Genomic DNA, 15,215 nt, shown 5'->3' on the forward strand with positions numbered 1-15,215 from the left:
GCTTTAGGCTTGGAATTCGCCGTTCCACCTTAAATGATGCAGCAGTTCCGCTCTAGTGTATAGGATGGATGCACGCTTCCTGAATGTAAGGGATGCAGATTTTAAGGTGGAACGGGGAATTCTAGTCTTAGGTCGGTTAGGTTTGTGAGGATTGGTGCAGTGGAAAAAACGGCCATTTTACAGCAACAGGGTCGCAATATGACTCCAAACCTCTCATTTAACTCTGTTTAACTCATTACATGTTTTATATTAGACTGTACAGATTTTGTGTAGATGTTTATTCGCGTTTACGTTGTTAAAGTACGAGATTGCGGAGTAAATCGTGTGACGTTACGGTCATGTGACATTGAAAACATTTTTTTAATAAAGTTACCGGTACACTTTTTTAAATGACATAATTTGTAGTAACCCAGTGTTCTTATTTTTATGTATTTTGTTTTATTTTACTTTTAATATGACGTTATATGGCATACCTACGTCCAATAGAATGAGCCGTACAAGTGAGTCTATTTATACAGATATATATGTGTATATATAAATATTTTTAAATTCTTACATACTTACTTACTTATTGTAACTATACTAAAAACAGTGTTTTTTTTATTTGTATTTATATTTGATATATCCACAGGGACTCTTAAGCTTCCAAAAATGATATCTTTTCTCCTAAAAATATAGTTCATGCAATACAGAGTTAATTATGGGAGATTGTAAATAAAACATATATAAAAATAAATAGAATAACGAGTTACTCCACATTAACACAAGTGTACAGGTGAGCTTAAAACTTGACTGCATACTAACGCTAGTCCTTTACAGAAGTAAAAACACACAAAACTGCAGTGCAGTACACACACACACACACACAAACACATACACATTTATTTACACTATACAAACAATATTGCACAGAGATACACATTGATATTACTGTTTATATAAAGGCATTTAACATGTGAATGCAGATATATTAAGTGGTGTGTGTGTATGTGTGTGTGGTTGCTGTGTGACTTAGTAAAGGGCAGGTGTGTGTGAGTGTTTTTTTTATTTATTTATTAATGATAAAGTAATTCAACGGGAAAACTAGAAAAGTGCATTTCCTGAAGTACTTTTACTGAAGTTGCAAAGCTAAAGTAGTTTCCATTGGTGTCTAAAGTGTTAGTGTGTGGTTGCTGAAGTGTTGCTATTCGGTTTCTAACGTATTGCTTTATTGTAACTGATGAAGGGCTGCAACAATTAGTCAATATAATCGACATGTCAGTTCTAAAATTTGTAGGGATGGACCAATGGGGGAGTTCCTGGTCGATGGCAATAACTGGTAGTACCTATCTGCTGATGTTGATGCTGATATGACCATTTATTTAAAGAGGCACTAAACCATATATCTTATTTTTATAGCTGAAATGTGTTCCGAAGTTGTGAAACATACCAGTCCTGCTTAAACGTTTTAGAAACAATTCCTTTTATTGCGGTTATTTTCTCCTCTGCAGCGTCCTCGCAGGTTCAGCTATAGGTGCAAATCAGTCAGTCAACCAATAATACCATCCCCCTGGTGATGTCTAACCATCAGAGGATCTCTGCTCAGCTTTATCAGCTCTCTCTTCTGCCCTACTCCTCACATTTTTTAGCATTTTTTAAAGTTGGAGCTAAGGGTGGGGTCAGCTATTAGCAAGGGCTTTAGGTACGCTTTAATTTATAGAGAGATTACACACCCTGGTATGACTTAAGAAACTAATGTAACATTTATTTATCTAACATTTTAGCTTTTAACCATTTTACAAACAGTAAAATGAACTGTGTCTACTTTGTTTTCAGATTTACTTAGCTGACTGGTCAGTTTTAAACCCTCTTTTTAAATTAACATGTTACATAAATCAATAGATCTATTGAAACTAAAAAAAAAGCTTAAATGTTGTTTTCATTTAAGTAAAAAATAAATAAATAAATAAATAAAGTAGCACGGCCAGCGTTGGACATCGCTCTGACCTTTTCCAACATACAATAAATTAGTCAGTGAATATCGGTTTTAAATGTCCGCCAAATTGGCCACTGCTGATAATTCTAAAAAAAAAAAAATAATAATAATAATAAATGATCAGTTGATACCGATATAATTACGAAATTTTGTATTCCTAAAAATTTCAGAGTAAACTAATCTTCATATTTAAGTGCAAGACACAAAACGAAGTGCTGTTGGAAAGAAACGCAATGAAACAGGGTTAAAGGCTGCTCACTCACACAGTTTATACTCAGCTTGGTCACCAAAAGTGACAGAAACAACAGATTACATGTTTTCTTACTAAATATCAAAACATTTCACATTGAAATTCTGCTGTTTCTATCGTTTTGAAGTGATAGAGAAAGCTTGGAGAAACAGGTGCTGTTCCCACAAGATATAGAGGGCAAGGCAGAAATCATCGCTGAATCATCAAATAATCGATAAAATAATCAACAGATTAATCGACTACCAATATAATAATTTGTCATAGCCATGATTAGTGGGGTATCGCTATGTGGTTGCAAAAGTGTTGCAAGCCTTCACTGAGTGACTATTTTTAATCATATAGCTGCACAAATGTTAGAACTGCACTTGATGAAAACTAGGTTAGGTTATGGGCCCTTAAACTGGTTTACTTTACTGTTATCTTAAAGCTTCCTAAGAAGCAGTAGCTCTTAGAGCAGCAGAAAAGGAAACTGATAAGAACAGTCAATGTCAGTGATCAGCCACTCCCTAGAGATTCATTGTTCTGTAGATCTTTGACCATTTTCTCACAGCATGTAAAAGTGGCCCAAATCTAATTTTTTCATCAAATCTGATGTTCATTTTTTAAAAATGTGATCTAAATGTACAGACCTACAGAGCAATGCCTTATGTGACTACTGCAGTCCTCGTCCTATTTTTTTTTCTTGGTTTGCAGCATGCATTTATTATGAATTGAGGTTAAAATCCACAAAAAGTTCCAAATTGGCTGTTTAGGGTCTCTTTAAGACACATTTTGAATTGGTGGATTGGTTTTGTAATGGTGCAGTGCTTATGCGCTTCCCAGCAGAGGAAACCTGCGTGTTTACGGTGTATAGCTGCGCAAGCAGGTCAATTACAGAAACATAATTGTTATTTTATTTTCTATTTTCTTTATTGTTGATGTAAAAGTTGGGTTTGTGCGCTGCCTGCATGTGTGTGTGTGTGTGTGTGTGTGTGTATAAAACAAGCAGCGGTGTATCCACGCTAAATGCACATGGTGCTGCTGCGTTGCCAAAATAGCTATGAAGCATGATAGTCTGACGGTTGACTGTAGTCTAGATTGTATTCAGTCAGTGGTGCACCTTTGTTTTCCGCTGCCAAGATAGCTATACACCAGAAATTTACCTGAACACGCTTCACTTCCGAATCACCACACCCATCAGATATATTCGTAAGCTTCTTTGCTATTGAAAACCATTCAGGTGCAAGGTGTGTTTTGATAGATGGTAGACACAGAATGTAAGATAGGGCCCTTAGTGTGGCTTCTGATACCTCTGATCTCTGTTCTGTTATATGTGAGGGCACATATTGTCAATGTCAATGTCAAATTTTTTTTTTTTTTTTTTTTTTTGCTATGTTCATTTCTTGCCATAATTTGAATTTGTCTGTTTTTTTTACTGTTGTATATTGTATATCAGAATTTCCTTGTGTATAAACCAATACAAATGCTCGAAAGTGGCATAAAAAATAGAAAATGGAATAAAAGTTTGGGGTGGTGTTGGCAGTGCTAAACATTTACCGTTTGTTGAAGGCTGATGTTGGAGATTCCTGTTTTTGATGTAGCAACAGGTGATAGATAGCTCAGTAACATATTTAACCAAGGGCATTTGTTGTCTAGGCGGCTGCCCTAACTACAGAGCGCCACGGGAATCCCTGAGTTAAGAGTGTGACAGGATTGAAATGTTAATGAGTACCGGTATGTGTGTGTGTGTGTGTGTGTGTGGTGTTTTGTTAGAGTAACCGGTTTACGGGGGTGTGTGGGTGGAGCCATGTATCAGTGTGTGTGTAAAAACAAGTGGGGGAGAGTTCAGCTGTTGGATCATGAGGAGATTAGGAGGGGTTACTGGAGGCGTGGCCTGCTAATTGGGATGAAACCAAGTTCCATAGTCTTTTCCCATTGTGATTTTTTTAGCTGGAAGAGTCATTTAACATAAATGAGCCAGTATGTTGACTACGTTTGGGGGAAAAGGAGGAAAGAGAAAATACTTTTAACAGACTAAAGTCTGACACCCTCTCACATCTAAATACTCGTCACAGACTTTTTACTCCCAGCAGGCTGTGCGATTTTGCAAAGACTGAGGATTGATATTTGCAAGACTGCTACTAGATTCGTTGTGAGATTATTTCCCTTCTGGTGAAGTTTACATACAACACATTACATATTAAGTTACAAATACTGTGTACATTAATACTGTAATTTATTAAAGACTCAGAACCTTTGTCCCCGTTAACAGTTATTTTTCTGCCACAGTTAGTTTTTTTTTATTTTTTATTAAGATATACATTTTTACAAGCTTCATTATCCCATTATTTGCTACAACCTTATATAGCAAAGAATCACAGTTTCACTGCTGTACATTTGCCTTTGTTTTAGATAGAATTAATGCAATAAAGAACAGAATTCTTGCAAAATATGTCTTTATTAAACTTGTTTGTATTAAAAATAACACTGCACAATAAGACAAAGTAAAAATAAAAAATATAATGACTATTAAATGGTTATTAAATATATATGACTAGTGCGACCTGTGTTTAAAATACTGTACATATTAAAGTAAGAACCATATATAAAATATTAACTTCAAAATGTGTTCTTTTTCAAATCGTTTGTAAATGGTCACATAGTTCTCCTATTTTTCGAGTTGACATTGTTCACGTCACTATTTGCGTGAGCTGAGTCTCAAGACTTTTGATAATATTGAACATAGTTGATTTTATCTGACCCCAGGACAAGAAAAAGACTGACTTAAACTTTCAATCCTAACCACTTTATACTGAACGATTGAGATGGCGCAACCGCAACTTGACTCAAGCAAGACTCTCGTGATTTTATGCTCACTCTGGAAATTTGTCTGCTACAGTGAAATCGCTTGAAAACTGTTAGGTGTAAGGCCGGCATTAAATACATCTCTACTCGGATGTGGACGTTTCTGGATTGATTGACAAATGGCAAAAATCTATTCAGACCTGCCAACATGTGCTTGGTTTGTGTAACAGGCATACCTCCTAGTCTGCTTGTATGATTCCATTTTCTAAAATACGCATGTCGTTTGATCTCACATTTTCCTTGTATTGTCCCAAGTTTGTCTTTGTGGGTGTGTTTGTGGCCTCTCATGCTGTTTTATGGCCATTTAGCACATATGCTAATCTAGAAAACTACCAATGGAGCCATCCGATGCTTCAATCACGCTTCATTTTCCTACAAACTGTCGAAACACAGCGTCACTGTGCTGAAGATTCTCAGCATCTCTCTCTCTCACATACACAGGCGCACACTTGCACGCACACGCGCACAGCTGATGGCATAAATATGCAGCAACACTTTAACACTTTATTAAGGTTTTTTCCTCCATTAAAGCTTCCAGCAAATATTCCCATGAATAAAGCTTCAATCCTGCCCTGAGATTTTATAACACAGTATAACAAAAAGCTCCATTATATACTTTATGTATACACAGATCATACACAGATCAGCCACAACATTAAAACCAGCTCTGTTTATACAGTACACTGGAATATGGATTATGCTTCCCTTATATCATTTATATAGCATTAATTCTAAAAGCCTAAAAGCAAGTAGTCATTTAATGAGGAAAAATAAATATAGAAGACAAAGATGCATCAAGATTCATTGATAATTGTTTTATAATTGAATCACAGAACTGAATCGTAATCAAATTGAAATGTAAGGTGCCCACAGATTCTAATTCCAGTGTCCAGTGAATATTCATATACAAGTATACAAGTCAATAATGTATTTCTATTGACTGGCCTCTCTCTGACACTCTTTCTCTCTAACACCTGCAATATTGTTTCTGATATAATGACAGTCAGGAGGACTGCTGTGCCATGAATGTATGTCTTTGTTTGTGCATGTTTGTTAAGCAGTAATGTGTTTGGGAACTCGGATAATGATTCGATTGACAGCATTCCCAGCATTTAAAATCACCGATTAATGTTGTAATAGGGCTTTAAAAAGGTATTTGTAGAAGAGTATGTGTTAGCTTGTGTGTTACCTAATTGAGAGAAAAGCTAAAGCTGTAGGCCTGTATGTACAAATTCTAAAATATCTGGCTATTAAATGAACTGGACCAAATCATAGGTGCAAATAATAAAACAGTACACAAGTGCATCTCAAAAATTAGAATATTGTTGATTTATTTAAGTAATTTAGCTCAATATGTGAAACTCTATTACATAGATATTCTAGATAGATATCTATTACATAGATATATCACACACAGAGTGACCTATTGTAAGTGTTTGTTTCTTTAATTGTTAATGATTATGGCTTTAAGCCAAAGAAGACCCAACAATCTCAGAAAAAAATTATATTATATAAGACAAAATTGGTACTTTTAGCAGTGTGCCAAATCCTGCTGGAAAATGAAATCCCGATCTCCATGAAAGTTGCCAGCAGAGGGAAAAATGATGTTCTATACGATTTTCTGGGTTCAATTTGTGTGTAACTAATCTGTATAATATGAGTTTCACATTTTGAACCGAATTACTGAAATAAAGTAACTTTCCAATAATATTCTTCTTTTTTAAGATGCACTAGTAATTTTAGATGGATTTGTAAAGGCATGACTTGATCTGGTCATTAAAATAACCTTAGAGCTAGGTGAACTTTGGTTCTCTTCTTCAAGACATAAAAACAAACATGGGTAAATGGGGATAGGTTAAAGTTAAACCTTTTTGGGGGAAAGATAAATGTTATTTTATTCGTTATTGTGCCACAATTTAACTATATATCTCTGATGACGCCAATAAATAAGTCTGATCACATTTTTTAACAATATGAAAACGTCATGAGAAAGCCCAGAGGAAGCCCAGGTTTAAATGGAGTAAAATGAATGTGCCTGAAGGAAAAACAGGGCTTGTTCTTCCAGATGTTAGGCTATATTATTTTGGCATTTGAGATGGATACGAAAATTATTACAACCATTAGAAAGGAACAGTGTCTGGTTTAGTGTGTGCTATTGTTGAGAAAAATCTGACAGAATCATTCCTGCCAATTAATATTCTATCCCAGTGTTTAGAATGTAAAGGCAGTAACATAAACCCAGTCATTAGGCATTCTTAAGACATGTGGGCAAAGGTTCATACAATGTGCAAGGTTTCCTACTACAAAGCATCAATCTGATTTAACTCAGGGATAAAGATTGGGAAGCAGAAAGAAAATATGTTTTTAGAAAAGATTGCTAGACAAGGGCATGCACACTGTGAACATTTTTTGTACAGAAGGGACATTCAGGTAATTTATTAAACGTGCCTTACAGAACAAGTTGCAAGAAAAAGAAGACCTCTGTAAATATTGAGCATTTAAATGATCTGGGGGAAATATGTAACGGTCAGCCAGTATTCAGTAATGTGTACACTGTCCCCATCACTGTCCACTATCTGCTCCATGTGCTTCGTGTTTCACCCGCCCCAAAGCGAACTATCATAATTAATTTGTGTAAAAAAAAAAAAAAAAATTACTGATTCCAAAATAATCACATGCTTTAGCACTTTAATGTTGCCCTACAAATTAGAAATTAAAAAATTAAAAGTTTCAGTTAGAGAGAGCAACCAATCTAATTGTGGATTATTTAGATAACCCTCTTAATCCCAATGTATCTTTTGATAAAAGCTCAATTTATTCATTTTGTAGCATTTGCATTAATTTAAGAACAATCTGGCAGAGGAACATTAAGTATGACATTAATAGGGATACTTTTAGTGAAATTACAGCACAAAATGGCAAATTAGTCTATATCTATACAATATAGAATTTTACATCTGTATTATTGGATTATTATTGTAGGCTGTTCAAAATAGTGTTGATGAGTAATAGTTCATGTTTTCTATATGATCTACCATATGAGCTCTTGGTTACTATGTTTATTATGTTTCACCAAAGCTACAGGCCTGTATACTTATATTTTAGGTGATGTAACAGTAACATTGTATGTTATGGTAGTTAGCATGTGGCTAACATCAATGTAATTAAAGAATCAGAATAGTGTCTGAACTTCTAATACTAAAGTAATAATTTCTGTTCCTCAGACTCTCCTAAGATGAGTTATCCTGGATACCCCTCTGGACCTGGTGGTTACCCACCCCAGGGTGGCGGTTACCCCCCTCAGCAGGGCATGTACCCTCCCCAAGCCGGAGGATACCCTCCACAGGCCGGTGGTTACCCTCCCCAGCCCGGGTACCCTCCAGCAGCAGGGGGTTACCCACAACAGCCCGGTGGCTATCCCGCCCAGCCCGGGGGATTCCCAGGGTACCCTCCCCAGGGTGGGGGGTATCCACAGGGCCAACCTGGAGGCTATCCAGGCATGCCTCCTGCAGGTAAGAGCAGAAAGTAAATGCTATATACTAGGGATGCAACGGTTCTTGGTATTTTAGTTCAGTTCCATACGCCCGGAAGAACCGCAATATTTTGGTGCGCGCACTAACAGAGCGAACGAACGCTCTCAGTAATGCACAGCCCCACAGTAAAGGAGCACTGTAGGATAGTAGACTCGGCCACATGGTGGGGGAGGGGCTGCTGAGCACGTGCTGCTGATGAAGCGCATGCGGACACGTGTGTTTTCCTCTTTCCCCCGCCCTGCTTTTCCCTTCGTCTCCCCCCCACCCTGCTCCTCCGTCTCCACCCCACCCCCCGCCCAACCGCTGTTTTTTTTTACTTTTTACAAAAAAAACTTTGATTTGAGTTCCTAAATTTCTAATTCTCTGTTAAGAAAATAAAAAGTTTGAGTTAATCAGCTGTCTCTGTCTGGTTCTGGCTCGCTGGTAATAAAACTTTAATGTTTTATTTGTGGTTATTCTGTGTACTGGGCAGTAGTAGACTGCTTAGGACCAGGGGGAGACTTTTTTAAATACTTCTCTGTCTCTCAGCATGTTACATTTCATATTACTTAACTTCATTTAAATTTGCCTGTTTTTTATTAATAGTAAGAATAAGTTCCTTTTTAATAATAAATGTGATTTTACTTCATCTGTGCCTTTTTCTATTTAATATTGGCTCTGCATTTGTGAGTAGGAGCACCTTGTTGATTTGAAACAGGAAGGGTTAAATACACACTGCATGTTGGAGCTAGATAATATTGATCTATATCGAAACCCAACCGAAACCGTGACCCAAGAACCGCAATACGAACTGAACTGTGGCCACACTGTACCGTTGCATCCCTAGTATGATATATTTTACTGAAATTATTGATCCGAACACCCAGTGATTCATAAAGGAAAATCTTGAAAAGGAGTCGTAGTGTCCAAACTTTTTCATACCACTGTAAATTGTAAACAAGCTAAAGAAATTACAGACTTATATGTTTAGATTCATTTGGTGTATTTCCATATGGCTGTGGTGGCTCAATGTTTACAGCCTTACTAAAGTGTGTGTGTTTTGTGTTTGTTTGTGTGCGCTAACAGGTGGATGGGCAGGCCAGCCTGGCTATGGGATGGTGAGTATTACCCTCTTCTGTAATTAAAGGTGGAAGGGTTTAAACTTTTACACCTTTAGGTCCAATCCCACTTCACCCGGTGAACCTACCTCTTAGCCCTACCCCTCTGATTTGCTTGTGCATGTCTAGGGGTAGCATGTCCTCATTATTCTTAGGCTTGAGGGGGAGGGGGAAGTGTTGGGGTACACTAAAAACAGAGGGCAATGAGAATCACTGGAAAGTGGCAACACAAGCAACCAAGCACATGTTTGGTAATTTACTGGTTATCGTCATTTATAATACGGAAAATACTTATAGTTTAATGTGTAGTTTAAATGTTTTAGGACCGTTTTCTTTATAACACCCATTAAAAAATCTGTAGTAGTTTGGCTCAGTAGCTAGCTAGCTAATGTTTCCATTCCACCTTAAATTGTGCAACAGACAGCAGAGGTTGCAGCATTTAAGGTGGAACAGAAAAAATATATAAATTAAAAGCTAATTTCAACTCCCCATTACAAAGGAATTAATGGCCAGTAATTATTAATTGCTGCACCGTGCGACCCCTTTCTGAATACATACAATAAAGCCCTAAAGTTACCTAGTTAAGCAGCAGCTAGGTTGCTGAAATTTAGCACTGCACTGCTGTAGCTAAATCTGTATTGGGTGCTTGAAGGGTTGTCCCAATTCTTAGGGGAAGGATTTCACCCCTTCCATATGAAAAGAATTGGGACTGGGCCTAGAGGTTATGCTATTTTTCAGTTTTGTAAAGAAAGTTGTGATGTACATGATTTATGGCATATTAAAAAGTCTTGTTTTATTTTTTAAATAAATTGAAAGCTTGTGTCCAATATGTTTTGAACAAGTTATTTTTCTTTACTTATATACATTTAAACAATAAACACATCACTTAAAATCAGAGTGTCCAAACGTTTGCATACAGTTTACAAGCTAAATGTAGGCAGCATTTATTTAATCATGTTTAGTATTAGCTCTGATGGCTGTTCTGCGTGTGTGTTCTGCGTGTGTGTTCTGCGTGTGTGTTCTGCGTGTGTGTTCTGCGTGTGTGTTCTGCGTGTGTCTTCTGCGTGTGTCTTCTGCGTGTGTCTTCTGCGTGTAGCCAGGAGGAGGGATGCCCCAGGGTTACCCCGGTGGTCCGGCACCAGGCCAGCAGCCCATGCCAGCTTACCCAGGGGCCGCTCCTGTCCCCAACCCCTCCATGCCCACCATGCCTGGATATGGAGGCGGAGCTCCGGCTGGACCTGGTGTACCTACAGGACCTGCAATACCTGCTGTTAATGTAAGAAAAACATCCTGACCTGTGATTGGATAGACCTATGATTAGCCAGTGTTCTGATATCCTGATGTGTGTTTGGACAGAGTCCCCATATCCGGAAGTGTGATTGGCCTGGGTTCTGATATCCTGGCGTGTGATTGGCCAGGGTTCTCATATCCGGAAGTTTGATTGGCCAGGGTACTGATATCCTGACGTGTGATTGGCCAGGGTCCTCATATACGGACATGTGATTGGCCAGGGTTCTCATATCCGGAAGTGTGATTTGCCAGGGTCCTTATATTCTGATGTAGGATTGGCTAGGGTCCTTATATCCTTATGTTTTATTGACCAGGGTCCTCATATACGGACGTATGATTGTCCAGGGTTATTATATTCTTATGTGGGATTGGCTAGGGTCCTTATATCCTCATGTTTAATTGGTCAGGGTCCTCATATCCACACGTGTGACTGGCCAGGGTTCTGATATCCGGAAGTCTGTTTGGTCAGGTTCCTGATATTCGTATGTGTGATTGGCCAGTGTCCATATATATGGGCGTGTGATTGCCCAGAGTCCTTATATCCGGACATATGATTGCCCAGAGTCCTTATATCCAGATGTGTGGTTTTCCAGGGTTCTGATATCCTGACGTGTGATTGGCCAGTGTCCTTATATCCTAATGAGTAATTGGCCAGGGCCTTATATCCGGACATGTGAATCCCCAAAGTCCTTATATCTGGAAGTGTGATTATTCAGACGTGTGACTGACAGGGTCCCTTATATGTGTAAGCCTGATCCTTATATGCCGATGTGTGATTGGCCAGGGTTCTCGTATACAGAAGTGTAATTGGCCAGGGTCCTAATATCCGAACGTGTGATTGGCCAGTGTCCTCATATCCGGGCATGTGATTGGCCAGGGTTCTTAAGTAGACATCACCATTCGAAAGTTTAGGATTGACATTTAAAATAAAATAAATAAATAAATAAAACAGGCAAAGGCAAAGAAAATCATGCAGGCAAGAAAATGACAATATTTACAGTTATTTATAACAATGAAGATTATTTGAACCCCTGGTAGATGTGTTTTTCTCTCTCAGCATTAGAGTAACACCTGCCCCTACAGTCGGTGTGTTGACTCAGAGTGGAAGCGATGCTTGTTTATGCAGTAATGTTGAAATATCACATGAGCAGGGCTGTCTAAGCAAACAGGAACAGTAGAAACGACTGAATAAAGATCATTCTTTTTAAACACTCGACTAAAATCCTGAATTATTATTATTATTATTATTATTATTATTATTATTATTATGCTTGCTGTTGTAGGCACTATTCATGTCTCTATTCAGTAGGGAAAAAATGGACAGGAGGTGACAACACAACACTTCTTGTGTGGTGCTGTTAAGAATTATTTTCATTAATGAGATTTTTATTATTAAATGAAAATATTAATGTAAATACTTGATTAGAGAGAAAGACTCAACACTGCATTTATGATATTTTAGCATAGTGTTTTAGCAAGTAAAACATATTTTTATTAACATACGTTTATTTTCTAGCGAGGTTTTCGAGGCACCATAAAGGATTATCCTGGTGCTGACCCCCTCAGAGACGTGGAGGTTCTCCGCAAAGCCATGAAGGGATTTGGTGAGCTGATATTACCCTTTAAATACTACAGGTCTACACTGTACAAGTTAAAAATAACTGTACGTTTAACTACATGCATGGCTGATTTCCTATTTGTTCTATGGCTGAATCTTAGTTTGTGTTGAATACATCAGATCTCTGTCATGTCTGTTAATTCAGGTTTGTTGAGTCTGTGATGTTTTATTTTGCAGGCACTGATGAGAATGCGATCATCGAGCTGTTGGGGAACCGTTCCGGTAAGCAGCGTGCGCCATTGGTCAGAGCTTATAAGACCACTTACGGCAAGGTAAGACCAGCAGCTGCAGTTAGTGATGGTAGAATTGGCCTGAACCAATGTGAACTTCTGAATATAATACAGTATATAATACATGTTCATACATTTTTCATTGATTAAGTGATAAAATTAACACCGGATGCATGTACATACAGTACTGTAATTTAGTAAAACTCTAATATTAGAATAAATCTAAGTAACAAAAGTGGTTATGCTAGCTGGCTAGCGTTAATTGGCTAGCGGTGCTGTTGCATATGGCGCTACGCAGTGCGTGCCTCTAGCGCTCTATGCAAAAAAAAATGCATGGATGTTTGATGGGTGCATGTTTCAATAAGATCAAATATACAGAAACACAAATGAGGGAACTTAATTTTGGTGTAACTTCCTGTTGTAGATGTGATTTGTAGAATGTTCCAGGTGGGGTAATGTGTTACAGTAACAGGAATGAGTGAAACCGAGGAAAACAACTAAAATGTGTATTTTAACTGAAATATGGATTTATTATGACGTTTTTTAAAAGCATAGATGGGATTTGGAGTCGCACAACAATGCAAAAAAAAAAAAACATCTCTGAAGAACTTTAATAATTACATTTCATGGTAAAGTTTATAGTTAGAGAGTGGGGACAGGAAACAAATGCTATTTTTCAGTGTACTAAGTAGTTTTTATTATTGTTTTTTTAATTACATATGTTACTGCAATCAACTTGCAATGAGGTCAATGTGCAAAACACTATTCTTAATAATAAAATGTTGTTTTTATGACCTCTGTACAGTGGTGTAAAGCTTCTTCTTCTTTATATAAGTTTGTGAATCTGCAGTAATGGAGATTGTTTCTCTTTGTGTGTTTTGAATGTTTCTGATTCTTTTGTTCCATCTCCTTTGGTTCCTCAGGATCTTATCAGTGACCTGAAGTCAGAGTTGACTGGGAATTTTGAGGCGCTGGTTCTGGCCATGGTGAAGGGTCCAGCTGAGTATGATGCCTATGAGCTGCATAGCTCTATAGCAGTGAGTCTCTACCAGTAATACACAGTTTTATCAAAGACTATTCAGATTTGACCTGTTTTTAAATTTTGTTCATATAGATTTTTGCCATATTAGTACTTTATATTTTATTATAACAGCTCTCCAGTGCTCAGGGTTAAACACTGTCTACATTTACATAATGCAATAAAGTACATGAAAGGAAATCAATAAAATGGAAGCTTTTGAATTAAATAAGAGATACTGAGCAAATCAGTATCAAATCAATCATATCAGTATTTAGTAGATCCTCCTTTTGCAGAAATAACAGCCTCTAAACAATTCATATAGCTTCCAATGAGAGTCTGGCTTCTGGTTGAAGATATTTTGGATCATTCTTCTTTACAAATCATCTCCAGTTCAGTCAGGTTTGATGGTTTCTGATCATGAACAGCCCGCTTTAAATCACACCACAGATTATTTTCAATAATATTCAGGTCTGGGGACTGAGATGATCATTCCAGAACGTTGTACTTGTTCCTCTGCATGAATGCTTTAGTAGATTTTGAGCAGTGTTTAGTGTTTAGGGTCGTTGTCTTGTTGGAGTATCCAGCCCTGGCGCTTTAACTTCAACTTTCTCACTGATTCTTAAACATTTTTCTCAAGAATCTGCTGATATTGACTGAAATCCATGCGACCCTCCACCACTTTTAAAAAAAATATATATATACTGCACACTTTCTGTAACACTTATAAACTTCATTTCACTTCTCAAATACCACTGTGTTTATTTGCTATATGATATATTTAACTGAAATGGCTGATCTGAACAACCAATGATTTATAAAGGAAAATCATGAAAATGATCAGGGCTGCCTGATAATAACCTTTTCATACCACTGTTATTATTTGTTCACAGTTTATATACTGCAATATATATGCTGCACTTTTTTTGCGTTTTTTTTTAATTTAGAATTAATATTTATTTTATTACAGTAGTCCATTCTTGAAAAATGTTTTGTCTTCTCTAAGAACAATACTCTCTTCTTCTTCTTCTTCCTCGCGTTATTCCCGCTTTAAGTCGCAGGGTCCGCGTATCGACATGCCAGTCTCCACTTGGTGCGATCCATGGCGTCCTCAGGAGCAACATTTGTTTTGAAAGTTTTTCATGTCCTCCTTAATCCGGTCAAGCCACCGCTTCTTTGGCCGTCCTCGGGGCCTCCTCCCTCGTGGGCTGAGGCGCACCGCTGTCTTGGCCACCGAGTTCTCATCGCTTCGGGCAACATGTCCGTACCACCGCAGGCGTGCTTCTCGCATCTTGTCGGTAATCGGGGCCACACCCATTCGTCTTCGGACGTCCTCGTTCATGATGTGGTCATGCAGCGT

General features: G+C 37.7%; 1 protein-coding gene across 1 annotated transcript in view; it reads left to right on the plus strand.

Moving 5' to 3' along the window:
- anxa11b (annexin A11b) overlaps nucleotides 1-15,215 on the plus strand; it is a 31,110-nt gene that overhangs the window by 435 nt on the left and 15,460 nt on the right. Inside the window, exons 2-7 of the mRNA XM_022686657.2 lie at nucleotides 8,294-8,581; nucleotides 9,668-9,699; nucleotides 10,796-10,975; nucleotides 12,506-12,593; nucleotides 12,785-12,879; nucleotides 13,761-13,874. Coding sequence (XP_022542378.2) covers nucleotides 8,305-8,581; nucleotides 9,668-9,699; nucleotides 10,796-10,975; nucleotides 12,506-12,593; nucleotides 12,785-12,879; nucleotides 13,761-13,874 — 786 coding nt within the window. The 5' untranslated portion in view covers nucleotides 8,294-8,304. The remainder of the gene's footprint in view (nucleotides 1-8,293; nucleotides 8,582-9,667; nucleotides 9,700-10,795; nucleotides 10,976-12,505; nucleotides 12,594-12,784; nucleotides 12,880-13,760; nucleotides 13,875-15,215) is intronic.

The sequence above is a fragment of the Astyanax mexicanus genome, chromosome 15 (genome assembly GCF_023375975.1).
Source record: "Astyanax mexicanus isolate ESR-SI-001 chromosome 15, AstMex3_surface, whole genome shotgun sequence".
Lineage (NCBI taxonomy): Eukaryota > Metazoa > Chordata > Actinopteri > Characiformes > Acestrorhamphidae > Astyanax > Astyanax mexicanus.